Source organism: Hyaena hyaena, unplaced genomic scaffold (assembly GCF_003009895.1).
Source record: "Hyaena hyaena isolate Hyena2069 unplaced genomic scaffold, ASM300989v1 scaffold_280, whole genome shotgun sequence".
Classification (NCBI taxonomy): domain Eukaryota; kingdom Metazoa; phylum Chordata; class Mammalia; order Carnivora; family Hyaenidae; genus Hyaena; species Hyaena hyaena.
The window spans coordinates 1,316,494-1,334,702 of record NW_024080912.1 but is presented as its reverse complement, the minus strand read 5'-3'; the positions used below and the strand labels follow the sequence as shown (position 1 = coordinate 1,334,702).

The 18,209-nt window shown below is 58.9% G+C and overlaps 1 protein-coding gene across 1 annotated transcript in view; it reads left to right on the top strand.

The window, feature by feature from the left end:
- The window catches only part of CYTH4 (cytohesin 4), a 29,438-nt gene extending 23,318 nt beyond the window's left edge, over positions 1 to 6,120 (top strand). The window contains exons 9-13 of the mRNA XM_039246179.1: positions 516 to 627; positions 1,948 to 2,024; positions 2,375 to 2,446; positions 2,967 to 3,121; positions 4,101 to 6,120. Coding sequence (XP_039102110.1) covers positions 516 to 627; positions 1,948 to 2,024; positions 2,375 to 2,446; positions 2,967 to 3,121; positions 4,101 to 4,173 — 489 coding nt within the window. The 3' untranslated portion in view covers positions 4,174 to 6,120. The remainder of the gene's footprint in view (positions 1 to 515; positions 628 to 1,947; positions 2,025 to 2,374; positions 2,447 to 2,966; positions 3,122 to 4,100) is intronic.
- Positions 6,121 to 18,209: the final 12,089 nt, after the last annotated feature.

Here is an 18,209-nt window from a genome sequence, read left to right as displayed (position 1 = left end):
CCCCTGGACTTAAGGCAGGGAGGGGCTCCGAGTCCATTTCCTGGGGGTCAGCATCAGTCTCGCCATTTTTGCTGATGAGGACCAGCAGCTCAGAGAGGTTAAGGAACATGCCCAGAGTCACACAGCCATAACTAAGCTGAGATTCTAACCCAGGCGGCCTGACACCAAATCCAGTGTCCATTGGCTCCTATTCTGTGCTGCCGGCTGGAATTCCAGCGAGGGGGCTCGGGCGGGGGATGGGGCCCATCATCCTCCTGGCCAGTAAGGAGTCGCCAACCTGCTTTGGGCCAGGGCCATGGGGGAGGCCGCCACAGGGTCCCTCTGAGGTGCTGCCCCCGCTGCCTCTGTCCCACCTGCCGAGGGGGGTGGCCTGATGTGCAGGCGAGGCTCACGCCAGCGGCCTGGGGGAGGGGAAGCAGGGAGGGTTTCGAGGCCACACAGGCCCGGTGGGGACCCAAGCCCCGGACTGGGACAGACATCACAGCCAGGTCTTTCCCTCCCTTCTCTGGGGACAGAACCTCTTCGACAGCATCAAGAGCGAGCCCTTCTCCATCCCTGAGGATGATGGCAATGACCTCACTCATACCTTCTTCAACCCCGACCGCGAGGGCTGGCTGCTCAAACTGGGTGAGGCGCACACTCAGGCACACGCGGCACACACATGACACACACACACACACACATTGACATATGGCCTCAGGGGTGGAGTCGGGCAACCCCAGGTCTCTTGACCCCCAGGGCGGCCGGCTGCCCGCCCCAGCCCTCCATCAGTCTGTCAGTCTGTCCTGGGAGTGAAGGGGACAGCGGGGGAGGGGAGTGAGGCAGGGCGAATGAGAGGCCGACAGGACCATATCCCTTCAATTGCAATCTTTCTTCCTGGGGCTTCTGAGGAAGCGCAGCCCAGAGAAGTTAGGGTCCCTGTCTGAGGCTACACAGCCAACAAAGTGGCAGCTTTGGGTGGGCAGAGGGTTGGACGTCCCTGAAGGATGTGGGAGGCAGTGGGCAGGATGTGGCTCTGGGGAGCTTCCCTTCAGCATGCCTGGGGGGCAGGGAGGACTCCCGCCCGCAGAGAGGAGCCGGGGGCGGGTGCAGGCACACTGCAGGGACAGTGGCGTCCTGAGCCAGGTAAGAACAGACGCCTCGTGGTGGAACAGAGACCTCGGCTGGGGGTGCCCGTCCCCGCCCCCATCTCTGCGTGAGCACATGCCAGGCTGCCCGTCTGCAGGCCACTCGGTCCTTTCTGGCCCCGCTGGCCATTCTTAGCCCCGAGGAGGCTCTGAGTCACAAATCCGAGCTCCTCAGCGCGCTCACCGGTGGTCAGGCTCCTCAGCCTCCATTTCCCCAGCTGCAAAATGGGGATCACAGGGAGGGTTAAATGTGTAGCAAGATGGCCGAGCACTTAGGATCTGGAAGACGGGACACCGGGTTCAAGTCTCAGCTCTGCTGCAGAACCTTGAGCAGACAACTTAGCTTCCCTCTGCCTTGGTCTCTGCGTCTGTAAAATGGGGTTACTGATGGGCCCTTCCTCATAGGTAGTTCTGGGGGTTAATAAGCAAATATTTTCTAGAAGCGTCGAGAACCTTGCCTGGCAAAGGAAAGATGGAATGCTCAGCTCGGTGCCGGGTGGGCAGGGAGCAGGCGAAGGGACGAAAGGAGGGGGAAGGGTGGCGAAACCAGCCGCTGTTCCCAGGGCCTTGTCCCAGGCGAGCCTCAAACGCCAGGGCAAGCAGCTCAGGGCAAGCCTGGGGGTGAGTGGCGCCCCCGTGAGGAAGTGATGGATCTGGGGGGAAAGTGTGGTGGGCAGGGTGGGGGTGGGGGTTTGGAAGGCTCGAGGGGAGGGGACAGAACAGAGGAATGCACTCAAGGCGCCGCTCTTAGCTCTTAGCGGAAGGAAGGAAGCGCCTGTGGCCCAGGGCCAAGTCCGACTCTGCTGTTGGCCTCTTGCAGGCGGTCGCGTAAAGACGTGGAAACGGCGCTGGTTTATCCTGACCGACAACTGTCTCTACTACTTCGAGTTCACCACTGTGAGCAGGGGTGTCCCGGGCCCGGCCCCGCCCCCCCCATTCCAACCAATAGAGCTTGGGGCCCCTCATTCAGCCCTCCTCGAACCTATTTCACGGTGGAGGGGGGGGGTGTAAGGGGGACGGACAACCGGGCTGCAAAGAGGAGGAGGGGCAAGGCCAAGGTCAGCTTACAGTCTGGCCTCCTAACCCCCAGCCCATGCTCTCCACCGGCCGCTCCCTCCCCCCTCCGGGGCTGGACAGAGTCTGGGAAGATAGGTGCACTCCTCTTTGGGTTTAGGGAGCCCCACAAGTTCACTCCCTGCCCTGGGTCCCAAGGCTTCCTTTGCTGACCTTGGCTTTCCCTCCCATAGGACAAGGAGCCACGGGGAATCATACCCCTTGAGAACCTCTCAGTGCAGAAGGTGGACGACCCCAAGAAACCAGTAGGTGTCGTGCAGGGGGCAGGGGTTCCGGAGACCTGATCGGCTGGGGGATTTCTGAAATGGGGTGTGGGGAGAGGGCGGCTGGGCTGGGCACTCCAGGAAGCCCTCTGCGGGGCTCAGGGTAGCCTCCGTCTCCCTCCCGAGTCTGTAGATCCTGGGGGCCGGGTCAATGGCAGCAAAAGGGCACGGTCTCGTCTCTCAGAGCCTGCCTCTGACGCCGGCTGATGACCTTGAGCAAGTCTCTGTGTCTTTTCTGAGCCTCAGTTTCCTCAGCTGCCCACTGGCGGTTTTAGGGGAAATGGTGGGTTTAAGTCACTCCTGGCACCTAGTAAGTTCTCAATGTAAGGAGGAAGTGCTCCTGCCCCTTCTCCTGGCACAGGAAGCAGCCCCAGGGCGGGCGTGTCTTGCTGCTCCTCTGAGCCCCACATGTCTAGTCCTCGAAGAACCCCCAGGAAAGCCCAAGCCTGACTGCCCTCTCCTCCCACCCCTGCCCCGCCCTCACCCGGCCACCTCCCCACAGTTCTGCCTTGAGCTTTACAACCCCAGCTGCCGTGGCCAGAAGATCAAGGCCTGCAAGACCGATGGCGAGGGCAAGGTGGTCGAGGGCAAGCACGAGTCTTACCGAATCTCCGCCTCCAGCGCGGAGGAGCGTGACCAATGGATCCAGGCCATTAGGTAAGGGGGGGGGGGCGGGGGGCTGGGCCTCCCATCCCTTCCCAAAGCCCCCTGCTCCTCCCCGAGCCTCGTCTGTACAAGGGGGAAAATCCAGAATCTCACCTCTCGTTTCTGACTTGCCAATCCCTTCCGCCCACAGTCTGCAAACACCTCCTCCGTGTGTTGGGCACGGTGCCAGGCCCCGGGGCTCAGGGAAGGGAAGCCCCAACCTCATGGGCTAGTGGGAGGAACCCGTGAGTCCTTGCATGGAAAGCTCTGGGCCCAGCGCCTGGCACGGGGCAGGTGTTCTTGACCGACGCTCTCGTTGGCATCAGGATCCAAAGGGGCCCTGGAAAGAGCGGGTGGAGAGGGAGGGAAGGCCTTTCTAGGTAGAAGGAGCCGTACTGGCCTGGCGCAAGGGTCTGGCCCTACAGGGACCTGCCAGTGGGACACCAGGCCACAGCCGATGGGGAGACACATCAGCCAGAGGAAGACACGGGAGCGGTCACTGGGCCAGGGGCCGTGTCCCAGGGACTCACGGGGCCTTTCCCCTCAAGGCTTGGCAGCAGTCCTGTGAAGCTGCCAGGCGAGACCCGCTCTTGGCTCCATTTCACAGATGAGGACGTGAGGCCCTGACGGGGGAGGGGCTCCCCCAGCCACACTGCCCATGGGGCACAGAGCCAGACCATTAAGCAGGCCACCTGCCTCCCCCTGGGCTCTTTGCACCTCATTCGGGGGCCTGAAGAGGGGTCCAGAGACCTTCCCAAGGCTGTAGCTCTCTGCCTCACCCTCTCCCGCCCTGCCCATGGGATTCTGGGTCAGGCCAGCACAGCTGACCCACTGTAGCTTGGTCCTCCGTGGGATCATGTGGCCTTTCTCCTGCAGCAGGGCTGGCTGTCCCCTCCCTGGGAGACCCACGCCCCTGTTAGCAGCCCTGGGAGCCGAGGCCCCCTTGGGAGCCAGCCCCGCCCTCCGATCTTGTCACCTGCTCTCATTTCAGAGCCAGCATCACCCGAGTCCCCTTCTACGACCTGGTCTCTGCTCGGAAGAAGAAGATTGCCAACAAGCACTGAGCTTCCCGGGAGGTGGTGCCAGGGGCCCCTGTGACCTGTGGTACCTAGAGACATACCTCCCACCCTTTCCTGGCCCACAGACACCCCCCCTGGCCCCCACTACTTTGAACTAACAGGAGTTGGGGGGCGCAGGGCTCAGAAAGGTGGGTGGAAAATTGGAGGGCTCAGGGGTGGCACGGACGCCCCCAGTCCCTGCCAAGAAATGCCCGCGGCCCTCCGCCCCAAGTCCCTGCAGCAAGGAACGAGGAAAGCGGCCAAAGAGAAACCAGCCCCAGAACCCCCCACCCTGTCCCCGGCGTGGGCCTCCATTTCCTCTTCTGTTAAACATCACCTGTTCTCTGAAAGGCTGTGGGCCCTGAGGGAGGAGGGGCAGTACCGCTCCTGAGTGCTCCCTGCCCTCGGCAAGGGCAGCCTCTCTTCCTCCTGCCCAGGGGGGTTCTCAGCCAGCCCCTCCCCTGTCTTCAGCTGTGGCTTGGCCGTCCCTGCCAGAGGGACACGCACACCGCCCAGGACCGCTGGAAGGTGCCAGGAGCACCCGACGGGGAGCCCAGCACCCGAACTCTCGGTCCTCCCCCTGCCCCCCCCGCCCCCCGCTCCGTCTCCAGCCTGCTCGGTACCATCTGCCAAGTCTTCTGCCAAGTCTTAGAAAACCGCAGAGTTTGGATAGAAACACGTTGCCCCCTCCTGTCTCTTTGCACCCCCCACCAGCCCCAGCAATGGCAAGAACCTGGAGGGGGCGGAGCCTAGCGGGGCACAAACTCCGCCTTCCTCCTCCCGGACTCTAGGACTTCCTCCCTTGGGTAGAAGAACCAGACTGTACTGTATCGGCCCCAGGAGCTCCTGGCCGGAGAGGTCTGCGCTTGCAGACTGAGCATGAGGGGCTCCGACTGAAGGCTATTGGGAGGCCAAGAGCAGAGTGCGCTCCGATCTCAAGGACGTCCATTTTGGAAGCGGGGCAAGTGGGACTCCCCAAGAACGTGGCAGAGGGCATCCCAGGCAGGAGTATTCAAGTAAGGCTGGTGGTACAGCCAAGAAGCCCAAGAAGAGAGAGCTTTGTGGACTGTGGTTACCAGGAGGGCTGCCTGGAGGCAGCGCCCGTGTCAGTGAGTGACGTAGAAGCTTGTGGCAGAGTCTCAGCTGCCTCCTCCCCACTGGACCACTGACCAGGGGTCCTGGGGTGGTAAAGGGCTGTCCCGGCCGGGTCCCAGCACCAGCAAGAGTCGAACTGACTTCCCAGCACACAGGCAGACAGCTCTGCCTCCGGGGAGGGCCCAGCCTGGAGGAGGAGTCCTGGAACAGCTCCTTCTCAGAAGCCCGACTCACCCTCTCGCCCAAGCCCCCGGGGGAGTCCCCTGGAGGGAAGTTCCCTGGCAGGAAAGCAGGAGAGGGAGGTGCCTCCGCCCCACTGCCAGCCTGAGTGGGCGAGCCAGAGCTAGGTGGATTCCCCAGGGAAGGGGGGCAATCTCTCCTCCCCCCACCCCCTGGGACGTGGGCACACCTTTCATGGAGTCAGGATAGGCAAGCTGCCTTGTAAGTGTCACCACTCCCCAATCCTCATTTCTGGAGGTGTGCAAGTGCCTGCTAAGGAGGTGCTCCCAGAGTGGGTGTGGATTAGGCCTCTGCAGGGGGTCTTGGAGGACATTTGAGGACTTCCACAGACCCCATGTGGGCCTGGGAGCTGAATGCCACCTCTGCCACCCCATGGGGCTCCTGAAGGGACAGCCGGCGGTCATGGGAGGAGCACTGGGCCGAGGGTCATGGGCTCCCAGGTCCTCTCCCGCCACCGGCATAGCCTGGCTGTGTGGCCTTAGTCCACCCGTTTCCCTCTCTGGTCCCCAGCACCTCCCCCCCCCCCATCACTGAGAGGGAAGAAGCGGTGATTTTTCCAGGCCCGAGTGGCCGTTCTGGGAATCACTCAGAGGAGAGAATAAAACTCATGACGCACTCCGTGAGTGGGGTCTGTCCTCCCTGGGATCACATCTGCTGCCTTTGACCACACCCAGGCCCTTCCCCCTCATCCCTTTCCCAGCTGGAGGCAGGAGGGCCAGACAGAGAAGAGTGGACAGATGTCCCCAGAGGCTGGATTTGTGACAGGGGTCCCTCAGAGCAGGCGCAGGGGTGAAAAGGCTCTGCGAAGGCCCAGAAAAGGTAAAAGAACTTCCCCAAAGGTAGCGTTGTCCGAAGAGAGAATAAGCAGCCACCTCGGGAGATAGGCAATGAGCCTGTGTCTGGAAGGACGCACGTACAGGCTGAAACCACGGGTCACTTGGGGTGTCCGGATCTTGAATTCGGGAACCTTCATATATTTGTACTTCCCACAGTATTTATTAAGTAGCTCCAGGGCTCCAGTCACTGGGCGGGGCAGACTAGCCCACATGGGCTTACGATCTGGCGATCCTGAATTCTAGGATTCGAGGCAGCCCTCTCTGGAGGTGAAGCGCCAGCCCCCACCGGAACCCAGCCCCCTGCCCGAAATTCCACCATCTAGTTGCTCCTGGAAGACTCAGTGCTGAACCGATCAGTTTCTGTGGCCCACGGCCCTGCCACGTACCAGGCTCCTTGCTCAGAACCAGGCATCCAAAGATAATGGCGATAGAGCTGTGGCCCTCAAAAAGCGCTCAGTGCTGGGGGGGGTGGGGGGGGCAGAGACAGCAGTGACAACCTAGGCCAACCCGTGCTGCTGTAGACGGGCCAGGGGAGGGCTGGGCTGGGCTGAGGAGCTGTGCCTGAGTGTCTGTTAGCAGCCCCATCGGGAAAAGGACACATGCCTGAGGTGCTTTGCAGTGAGGCCACCTCATGTCCACCGTCCCGTCCTCGCCCCTCCCCAACCAAACACACCCTGACTGTGAACTCGTGACAGTCACTGCTCAGTGCCTGGCACACAGGAAGTGCATAATAATTCTTGGTTAGATGCAAATCAGGCTAAGATTTGCCAAGGCCGTCTGGGCCTCAGCATAGCAGGCGGAGATGCGTGGAGGCTTGGGGTCCGGGTGCTGCTCTGGGTGGGGGGATTGGCCAGAGGGCGGGGCCACATCGCAATCCAGGAAGGACTCTGACTTCCCCGCCCAGGATCCTCCCTGGCTGGCCTCTGCCCACCTCCCCGCCGTTCCGCCACTACTCGCTGTGGCCAGCAGGCGGCTCCCACCACACATGAATGAGAGGCTCCAGGACCGAGCCAGACTGATGGACGGCGGCCGCAGGCACGGGAACTCTGGAGAAGAGCCTTGGCCTGGGCATCCCGGAAGGGGAAGCAGCTGGTCAGCTAGGATCTGCAGGCTCTGGCAGCCCAAGAGACACCCACAGGCACAGGGGAGCTCAGGTCCGTGCCCTCTGCATGCTGGGCACAGTGGACCCCATGCTTGGCCCAGGAGTCTGACACCCTGGCTCTCTCACTCTCTGGCTGTGGGACCCTGACCTAGTGGCCTAGCACCTCTAGATGTGATCTTCCTCCCTGACGGGCTGGGCCAAGTGCATTCGATGACACATACGTTTAATGAGGACTTCCCTGTGCAAGGAGGCCTCAGACATGGGCACAGAAGCAGCCCCCGCCCCGGAATGGATTGAGACTGTTGGGGAGGGGAGGGGGGAGAAGAGAAGGTGCCACAAAAGCCACTCACTGTGAAGGGTCACAGGGAGGCAGGAGTGAGAGCCGCCCAGAGGGGTTTGGTTCAAAGCTTAACTCTACCCTGTGTCTTCAGCAAGTTTCCTAAGCTCTCTGAGCCTCAGACTTCCCGTCTATAAAAAGGGAATGATTTCATAGACGCAAGATACTTAGAACAGTGTTGGGTACCTACTCAGCTATGCTAAGTGTGATCATTACTATTTATTATTATTATTGTTGTTGTTGTTGTTGTTGTTGTTACAAGGCAGCCCATGCACGTGCTTTCATGGTACAGAACGGGCTGGAGCCATTGGAGGAGGAAAGATTCATGGGAGCAAGAGGGTTGAAGATCTGGAAGGCTTCTTGGAAGAGGTGCCTGTGAAAGATAAGCTAAGTGGAGGCCTGGCTTTTCCAGCCAATGGAGCCAGGAGGAGCCAGGACAGGGATGCATGACCGACTGGGTACTTCTGGGACTCTCTTGGGCCCCAGACCCAAACCCCAGAGGGGCCAAGTGGATACAAGGTTGAGGGAGGCTGGGCCCAGGCAGGGGCTGAGCCGTGGGGACAATGCCATAATCCCTGAGTCTCTGAGACCCCAGTGGCCCTTGTCATGAGGCTCTGACTGGGGATCCAGTGCCATGGCTGCCGGACAGAGCCTGTCACAGAATGAGGGACGACGGGCTTAGCGCCGGATGCCCTGGGATGGAGGAAGAAAGAGCAAGGGCGGGGGGTGGGGAGGGTGCCCTGTGCCTGTGGAGTGAGAGCGCTTCTGGCCTGGCAGCCGGGAGCTGGCACTGGGGCCCCTCACCCGGATGCCAGCAGGCAGGAGATGGGGGGCGGGCAGCCAGGAGTCTAGCGGCAGGTGTGAGAGACCTGGAGAAATTGATTTATTAGGGACAATGAAAGGAGCTAAATATGTTTGCCGGCTCAGCGATGACTCAGGCGTTCCCCAGGGGTCCACAAAGTGTGAGCATCAGAGAATCAAAGACAGGCCTCCTCCCACCCCAGCTGCCAGCCCTGAGCCCTTCCTTCCCCTCAATGAAAGGCCCACTCCCCCCCACCCCTCTACCACACACCCCCCCCCCGTGCCCTGAGTGTTTGGTCCCGTGGGGCAGCAGAGACCCACCCTTCTGCCCAGCCTGCAGTCAGCCTCTCCAGAAGGGTTGAAGAAGTACGACACATCTAGGCCAAAGTCCTGGCCTTGCCCCAAATTTCTGCGTGATCTTGGACAAGCGGCTGACCCTCTCTGGACCCACATTCAGCAGAGAGGACCGATCCCCACCGACAGCCCCTCCTCCCCCTTGCCTGTCTGGCAGCGTCTTTCCCACCCCATTCTGCTGCTTCTAGGCAGCTGTGAGCACAGCTTCCTCTTCCCAAAATCCAACTTCCCTCTAGGAGAAAAGCCAGATTCCACAGGGCCCCCTTGGGGGAGAATATCCTCTTCCGGTACCTGGTTCCAGGCCAGCCCCGGGCGGCGGGAGAGATGTGGAGTCTGAGGCCAGAGGCAAGGAAGAGAGAAGCGGTACAAATGAGTTGCTTGAGGGGCAAAGCAACGTGGGCTTTTGGGAGGGGGCCTGCAGGGAGGAGCAGGGGAGAAGGGCTTACAGGGGAAGGGAGGGAGGGACCTCGCCCAGGAGGTGGGGGGGGGGGACAGTCCTGATGTGCAGGACAGCTCAGGGAAATGTAAGGAGCCCCAGCTCGGAGGCGTGGCCTGTCTGGGGAGCACAGAAGGCTGGGGGGTGCATCGAGGGGAGCTGGCCCAACCCTGGAGGCCTGGAGCCAGGAAGGGTCGTGGCTGGGGCTATCTCTGGGCACTCCCTCTGGCCGCTTGTGGGGATGGATTGAGGAGGCCCAGGGCAGCATGGCGGCTGGAGGAGTTGGGTAAGGGACAGGTAGAGCCCCGACAGGAGCAGCATGGGTATGGGATGGTGGGGAGAGCAAAGAAGTTTCCAGGGCTTCTCCTGCCCCCACTGTGCAAGGCAGGGGCCTTATATGGCCTCTGTCACCTTTGCCCTCGAGGGCAGTATTTATGCAGGTCACCTTTAGATTCTGCATGGAGTTTCTTGGCGGATTCTCAAAACCAGCCCACAAAGACCCAGTGCTCCAGATTCGACCCAGACACCCTGCCCCGCCCCACCGCCCATCAGGCGGAGCATCAGTAGGTCAAGGCCAGGGCACTAACCAGCCCCAGGGCCTCTGCCAGCACCTTGCGTCCCAATCTCCACTATCATCCCCTTTTTAAAGCTCCCCACTTCTCATGGGCACGTGGCCCAGCCCCAAGGACCTGCCCCAGCATGAAATGAAGGCCACCTGACCTGAGACCTATATAGATTCAGAGTGGCTACAAAATCATCATTCAAAACGGGACCCCACTTGAAGGCTGGGTTAGGGGCGATGCGGGCCCAGTAGGACCAAACCTGGCCGCCCCGGGGAACCCGGGGACATCCGCTTACCCAAGAGACTGGTCATATCTGCAAGAGACCACCTGGGGGCGTCCAGGTAGCCCCGTGGGCCAGAACGGATGTGACGTATGGCTGCAAAATCCTAGAGAAGCAAGGGGCAATGGTTTTATGCAGAAGGCACAGGGACCCAGGCCTCTGCCACCACCCAGTTCCAGTGCACTCTTCCCCTTTGTGAGTTTCCTCCAGTCCTGCCCCCAGGCTAGTGTGTGGGCCGATCACAAGGACAGTGTGCCAAGTCCACCATATACCCTCCGCAGATGTCAGCTGCCACCAGTACATTCCTGATGGGGGATTCCTTGCAAGGCCAAGAGCAAGGGTGCCCCTACGGGTACCGGGAGCTGCCCGCGCCATCCTTCCAAGACCAGCTGAAGCCGTCCTCCTACAGGAAGTCCTCCCTGACCACGCCAGCCCGTTTAAGACCCCAGAGATGTTCAGGAAACAGGTGTGCTAGCCCCAAACCTCCAAAGGGCACCCAGTACCCGCTTCTGTCCTGATGTGAAGAGTCCACGGTTTTGGCTTTTGGGGAGATGGCCTCAGGGTCAGGATCAGGATCTAAGCTTCAGTTCTGCTAGCGGACTCCCAAGCCACAAGCCCCTTCTTGGCTTCTGTGCAGAGATCTCCGGCCTCATCCAGGGCTGCCTGGGCACATGAAACCACCCTTCTCCTTCCTCAGGAGGAAACAGAGGCTCGTTGGGGCTAAGAGACATGTCCAAGGGGGGGGCCCAGCATGGGTGCTCCGTGTGAGGAGGACAGAGCAGAAGCCGACACTCACTGAGCACGCTTCCTCACATCTGACCCTCCTATAGCACACAAGGTAGACGAGGTGATTCCCATTGCAGCGAAACCTTCATTCCCCATTCCCTTCTCTTCCTCTGTGACCCAAAGAATTTTGGGGGGCACTGGGTGGCTCAGTCAGTTAAGCATCCAATTTTGGCTCAGGGCAAGATCTTGTGTTTTGTGGGTTCGAGCCCCGCGTCGGGCTCTGTGCTGACAGCTCAGAGCCTGGAGCCTGCTTCAGATTCTGTGTCTCCCTCTCTCTCCACCCCTCCCCAACTTGTACTCTCTCTCTCTCTCAGAAATAAACATTAAAAAAGTATTTTTTGAGTAAAATGTGTCCTATGACAAAAACAATAAGACTTATTCTTTTTTTTTTTTTTAAGACTTATTCTTTATAGAACACTGGATAAGGCAATGATTGGGAGGAAAAACCTGAGATCAAGAATGCCTTTACCTGGGCATCGATAAAAATTCCAGGTTATTCCCAGCACACCTACAAGCTGGTTATGTTAACATTTGGGCGCTGCTAATGCGTATACAAGTCTGTAACCTGTCTCTTCCTTAACACCATGGACTTGAGAGCCCCCCACGTACAGCGGTCAGGACAGACCTGGTTATGCTGCGGTAACAAAGAGCCCCCCACATCTCAGTGGCTTCACACATGAAAGCTTATGCCTTGCTCGCACTGTATGCTCAGTGAGGGGGGTTGGGCAGGGGTCCCCGAGTATCAGTCACTCACGAACCCGAGCTGAGGAAGTGTCATCCTGACACAGGCTGCCAGGAGCGCCTTCTGGGAGGGACCCTTCGCTCCGGCTCACGTTTCACTGGCCAGAGCAAGTCACATGGCCACCTGCTGTCAGGGGGGCGGGGCAGCACCAGACTGCTACCTGCTCTTTGAGACAAGAGACAAGAAATACTTGGGCTGGAGAACTAGTGCCAGTTACATCTCACGTGGCCAACTGTCCTCATTCCTCGGGCCGGGGGGTTTCCTGGCCTCGAACGCAGAACTGTTGGCGCTGAAACAGAAAATGTCCTGGACAAACCGTCCCTGTGCCACGTCCTCTATTGTGCCCAAGCACACTCCTCAGTGACTACAAACCATCTAGTAGCGAAGTGGTGGTTTTCTCCCTCATCCCTGCCTGTTGGAGACTTACATTGTTTCCAGTTGTGCACATTTATAAATACTTTGTCTAAAATATCTTCGCGAATAAACCCTTGTCCACCTGGCTTCTCAGGAGTGCAATTACTGGCCGTTTTTCCGGCTCGGAATACCTGCTATCCATTCATATGTCAAAAGGGCTGGGCCAGTGTAATCTGTCTTCTAGAACATGAGCAAACACTCACTTCTGAACACCCACCTGGAGTCTGGAGCCCAGAGTCCGGAGAGGAAATTCTGGAATCTTAGCATCAGAATCACCCAGAGGGCTTGTTAAAACACAGATAGCTGGGGCCTGCTGCCAGAGTTTAACTCGGCAGGTAGTAGACCCGAGGTCAGGCCTGACATCGGCATCTGTAACAAGTCCCCAGGTAATACTGATGCCTCTGATGTGGGACCACACGTTCAAGACCACTGGCCCGGTAGTTAAATGCCTCTGCTTTGCAGCGTCGCAAAGGGGATTCCGCTCAGGGACTCTGCAAATTATACCATTAACCTCTCTTAGCCTCAGTTTCCTCATCCGTGAATTGGAGCCACGGAGAGGATTCGTGCAGCTAACATCTGCAGAGCTCTGAAACGTGCATCACAAGAGTTCAGTTAACCACAGTTAAATAACCTCATGTTTTAAAGTATTTGTTAATTTGAATGGAACTGCATTTATTAAAGTCTTCATGCCTTTTCTGTCTCTGAGTGGGAATGGATTCATTTTCCATGAGATGGTTAAGCATCTATACTTCTTTCTTGGTGTGAATTGTCTGCTCCTGCTCTTTGCCCGCAGACCCGCGGGTTTCTCTGGCTCGTTATAGAGCAAAGACCGCAAATGCCATAGCCAGTCTTGTTTGCTACAATTTTTCCAAGGCTGCTGCGCGCCTTTCTACTGGGGTCATTTTTCTGGCTTACAGAGCGCCAAATCCATCTGACTTTCCCATTTTTATTTCCGCCATCACTTTTAAGCGGAGATTGTCTCCCTTCTCCAGAATGTGAAGCATATAAAGGAATTGGATTTTGAATGATAGGATTGTGTGCGCCTGCGGTTGGCAGGGTGGGAGAGCATGGTGTCTTTCTGGCTCACCTCAAACCCTCTGGTCATAGCACTGGGCACAGTCAGGAAGTGGGGGGGGCGGGCTCAGCACTTCAGCACTACCTGCGGCCCCTCACCCTCAGCTCTGCCCCCCACTTAGGCAGATTGTCTGCCTCCTCATCTGTGGAGGCCCCCTCCAGAGAGGCATGGGGAGTTCAGGGTTGGCAGGAGCCATTGGAAGTTCAAGTGGCCCATCCTCCAACTGGAGACAGGAAGACCACGGGGGTAAGAAGTGGCCACAGCGGTTAGCAGCCTTGGGTTCAGATCTCTGTAGGCTCTGCCTCTCTGAGTCTCTATTTGCTCATCTATAAAATGGGAGTGCTAATGCCCACATCAGTGGAAAATTTGGAATAGATCAACAGCCACGGAGGGCTTAGCACAGTGCTGGCTGCAAAGTGCACACTCAGTAAAAGAGACCTGGGGCTATACCCCATTCTGTTCCCATGGCCCAGGTAAGCCTCACAACCATTTCCTCCATTTGGGCTGGAAATTACCAGCACCAGGGCCCCCAGTCCCAGAGCCTCAAAGCCCAGCCCCTCCAGCTGTAGCTCAGCCCATCAGCCCTGCGGGAACAGCTCTGGGGCTAGGATAGGACAGGCTTGTGGCAGGGGCGCCTAGGGGGTGAACACCCTGCCCTACCCACCCCTCCAGGCTGCAGGACTTGGCCACCAGCGGGCGCTCAAGTCCAACCCCCACCCCTGCTCCCGCGCGAGCCTGGGGATTCGCGGTCCGGGCTTGATTTCCATAATAATAAGCCACAGATCTTCCCGAAGCGGCCACCACAGCCACTCCGGAGGGCGCCTCATTTTATAAGCTTTCATGAAACCGTGTGCGCTGGCTGCAGCTGGGAGACACCCGGAGTGTCATTCTCCGCGTCAAGCACGGGGGCTGTGGCTGTGGGAGGCGGAGGCCCCGAGAGGAGCTATCGTGGAAATGAGGCTCAGAGACCAGGAGCGCAGCAGGGAAACGGAGGCTGCCAAGGAAGGAGGCACATTTCCAAGCCTGCACTCACCGTGGCCTCACAGCGACCCTGACAGCGGGATCTCTGCTAAGCCCCACTTTGCAGATGGGGAAACTGAGGCCCGGAGAGGTTTCAGGGCTTCCCAGCTGCTGAGTGGGGGAGGGAAGGGGAGCAGGGATCCCCTCCGGGATGGCCTACCCACTCTGCCTCTTCCCCAATGCTAGCCTCCTGGGAGCAGCGTGCCCGGGAGCACCCCAGATGCCTGGACCATGGGATGGACTGAGCAGAGAGCTTACAGGAGGGCCTATGAGGTTTGCAGAGCACGTGGAGCTGATCTGGCTGGAAATCCGTGGGCTTGCCGAACCAGGCTGGAAACCCAGCTTTAAGGTCTCCCTCCCAGGGGTTGGCAAACTCCTGTCCACAGGCTCACAGCTGTTTGGGTGCAACCTAGAACGTAGCGTTTTGAATATTAATAAACAGAAATCAAAAGAAGAATACTGTTTCCTGACACGTGACAGTTAGAGGAAACTTAAATCCCAATGTTCACAGCTATATACTCGTTCATTTTTGGTACCGAGTACGGCTGTCTATTCCAGACAATCGCAGACCTGAGGCTGTTTGACAAAGAGGTATGTATGGCCCCCAAAGCCCGCAAGTATTTACTGCCTAGCACTTTCCAGGAAAAGGTACCCACCACCCCTCAACCCCCCTCACCCTCACCCCCACCCCTGCCAACCACCACACTAAGGGACTAAGGGGACCTATTGGTGAAGTGTCCCAGGCTCAGTTTTCTCATCTGGACAAATGGGAACAGTGTTAAGTGAGGACTGAATAAAAAGACCAGCAAAACACCAGACAGTTCGCTCCTGTCTACTCCCCCATTGGGAATATCTCTTACTTTCTCTCCTCCCTGCCCATCGCTGTCTCCCCCATTCAGGAATCCGGGCCACCTGCATGTATGCTCACTTTGAGCTCAAAGCGTCCATCACCCACCCCCTAACTGTCCTCACTCCACTGCTCGCCAGCTGAGCCCCCGGCCGCCTACTCTCGCATTGCCCAAAGCCCACAGTGACCAAGCCCGACTGGTTCGCCCAGCAGAGTCCGAGGCTCACAGTAGGTGCTCTGCAAACATCTTCTAGATGGATGGAGGGGTGTTTTCCTTTTATCCACTCCCTCTGCCCTGACCTTCATCATCTCCTGCCGGGTCTTCCTCTCCCCCTGGAGCTCCCACTCAGCAGCCATGCCTGAGTCACATGACCTGCCTTTGTCAGGCCGCCCAGCTGCTCGCTGCCCTCTCCATCTAGGCCATGCTCCCCAGTGAGGCACCCAAGGGGCTGAGCCACTACCTTTCTTCATTCTTACCGAACACCCAACCCACTAGCAGTAGCCTGAGTCCAAGAGAATACATCAAGCCTCCAGGTGGTGGCTCACGCTGTTCCCTCCGGCCTAGAGTCTTCTTATCTCCAGTCCAATGGGCCTGGTACCCTCTCCTGGACCCTCTGCCTCCCCCTACCAAGATTCAGTTCAGGCCCCGACTCCATGAAACCTCTCTAGGCCTCTCACCCACCTCCACTGCCCCCAGCACACCAAAGCTATCCCTCCCCAGCACCAATGGGACCTCAGTGCATTATGAATATGCATGAGCATGAATGCATGAATATGCATTCTCCTGGTGAGCCCGGGGGAACCCCTGGAGGGCCAAGAGTGTGACTGGTATTTCTGTCTCACCAGTCCCAGCCAAGGCATGGCCCAGAGGAGGCGTTTAGTGCATGTTTTATAAATGAACCAAGGAAGGAAGGAATCGATACAGATGGTGTTGAGCAAGGTGTCCTTTGCTCGACAACTTCCGGTGGCTCTCCAGTTCTCTATTAGGGCCAGCGCCCCCCCTTCCCCGGCCTGGTCTCCATGTCCTCAGGCCCTATATAAGGCGGCTCTGATCCACTGCCCGGTCTTGCCCCTAGACCCATCCCCCAGGCCTATCTTCCCTAAAGAATCCCAGCCTCCAAGCATTTGCTCATGCAGCTACCCACGCTCCCCCTCCCCCATGTATCTTTCACAATCACCCCTTTTGCGCCTATAGGAGTCCTGACCATCCTCAGAGATCTCATGGGGCTTCAGGGATCCAGGGGCACCTAAAGTAGAGAGCCAACTACTCTCGCATGGCCCAAAGCCCACAGCAAAAGACAGTGAGTGGGAGCTCTGGCCAGGAGGACTTGGGGCCAGAGGGACACCTGTTAATGCCTACTACAGGGGACATCGGTTCACCTTGAAGTAAAATGGAGCATGAAATCTGCCACACGGGGCTGCCGGGAGTTAGCGGCGCTGCTGTCTGAGGCTTCTGGCACATAGTAGGTGTTCAATAAAGAGCAGCTATTTCCAGTCCTGCTTGCAGCCCCGCCCCTGCCCAGAATGGAGGCCCAGAAAGCAGACCTAGACCTCCCAACCCCGACCTCGATCTTTCTTGTTCTCTCCCTCGCCCCGACAGCGCCTGCAGCCAGTGACTGCTGCTGCTGTGGACGGAATGACAATGAGGCCAGTACCTCAGCAAGCACATCTGGGAAGCTGAGGCTGGGACAGGGCTGGACAGGGGCAGGGGCAGGCAGAACTGAGGCCGAGACAGGAGAGGGGCAGTGGCTGGGGGAAGGGGGGGGCAGGCGCTAGCTAGGGGAGGGGGAGGGAGCCAGGGCACCACGCAGGGGGCTGGCATGTAAGCACAGGATGTAAGCACAGGGGAGGGGCCAGGCTGGGGCAGGGATCGTAGGGCTGGGTTTGGGACGCAGACAGAACTGTGGCAGGGATGAGGACAAAGTCATCCCCAGGGACAGGAGACTCTAAAAGAGTAAGGGGGGAGCTCCCGGGCCAGGGAGCAGAAGGAAGCAGCTTGAGGAGGAGTTGGAGAGGAGGGACATAGTTTAAAAAGGAAGCGTGAACAGGGAGAGCAGAGGCAGGAGCCACCAACCTTGAGTCCTGGGGGCACCCCCCTCCCGGTACCAGCCTCCACCTTCTGGCAGGTGGCACCAGGGTGGCCGCAGAGGACCAAGGGCTCACCCAGACCCCAGTAAAGGGGGTTCAGAGTTCAACCAGACTACCTGCAGACATAGAGAGGAGGCAGGAGGGAGGGGAGTGGGAAGGAGGAAGAGAGGGGCAGGGGGAACTGGAGAGCCCACTACCATCCCTCTTAGCTTGTTCAGCCCCCCCCCACCCCAGCCAAGGATGCCTTTGTTTCCCCCACTCCACTATCCTCTTAGTTCCAGCTCATTGCCCATCCATGTTCGCTGACTCTTGCACTGACCTCCAGCCCTGACCTTCCTCAGCCGTGACCACTCTCTCCCTCACCCTCAGGGCTCGAGGCTGCCAGTTCCATTCTGGGGGTCCAGGGCTGCGTGTCGGGGTGCACGCCCCCATCAGTGTGCTTGGGCCTCACGAACATCACGGGGAAGCCTAGTGGTTAAGCTCATGACCTTGGCGCTCTGTTGGGCCAGTAGCTTCATTTTCATATAGTAGGTGCTTCATTAATGCTAGCCCCCACCCCCCACCCCATCCCATTGCACAGGACACACAGAGCAGATACCCGACCATGGCTCCTGGGCTGAGCCGCGGTGTCCTCCGGGTCCCCACAGACTCCCTCGCTCTAACTGGAGTCAGAAGGGTCTCCCCTGCCTGCGCTGTCCAGCCTAAACCTGCGCTGTCCAGCTTGGGAGGAAGGCCTATTGCTCATTCCCCTTGAGTCTCTGCAACTCGGGCAATCAATCGGTCGCCATGGAAACCAGCTCTCCAATCAGAGGCGGGCACTTCTTGGCAGCGCCAGAGCCACCCACCCACCCATTCAGGCCAGGCTGTGTGGGTCTCTCACCTAGGGCTGCTGGGGGGGGGGGGTGCGCCGGAGGGGAGACAGGGAGACCTGGCATAATGGAGGGGGGTCTTGCCTGCATTCCCAAGATTCCGGGGTCCCGAAGAAAGAACATTTTCTTGGGCAAGGGGACCCCTCCAGCTGGCCTC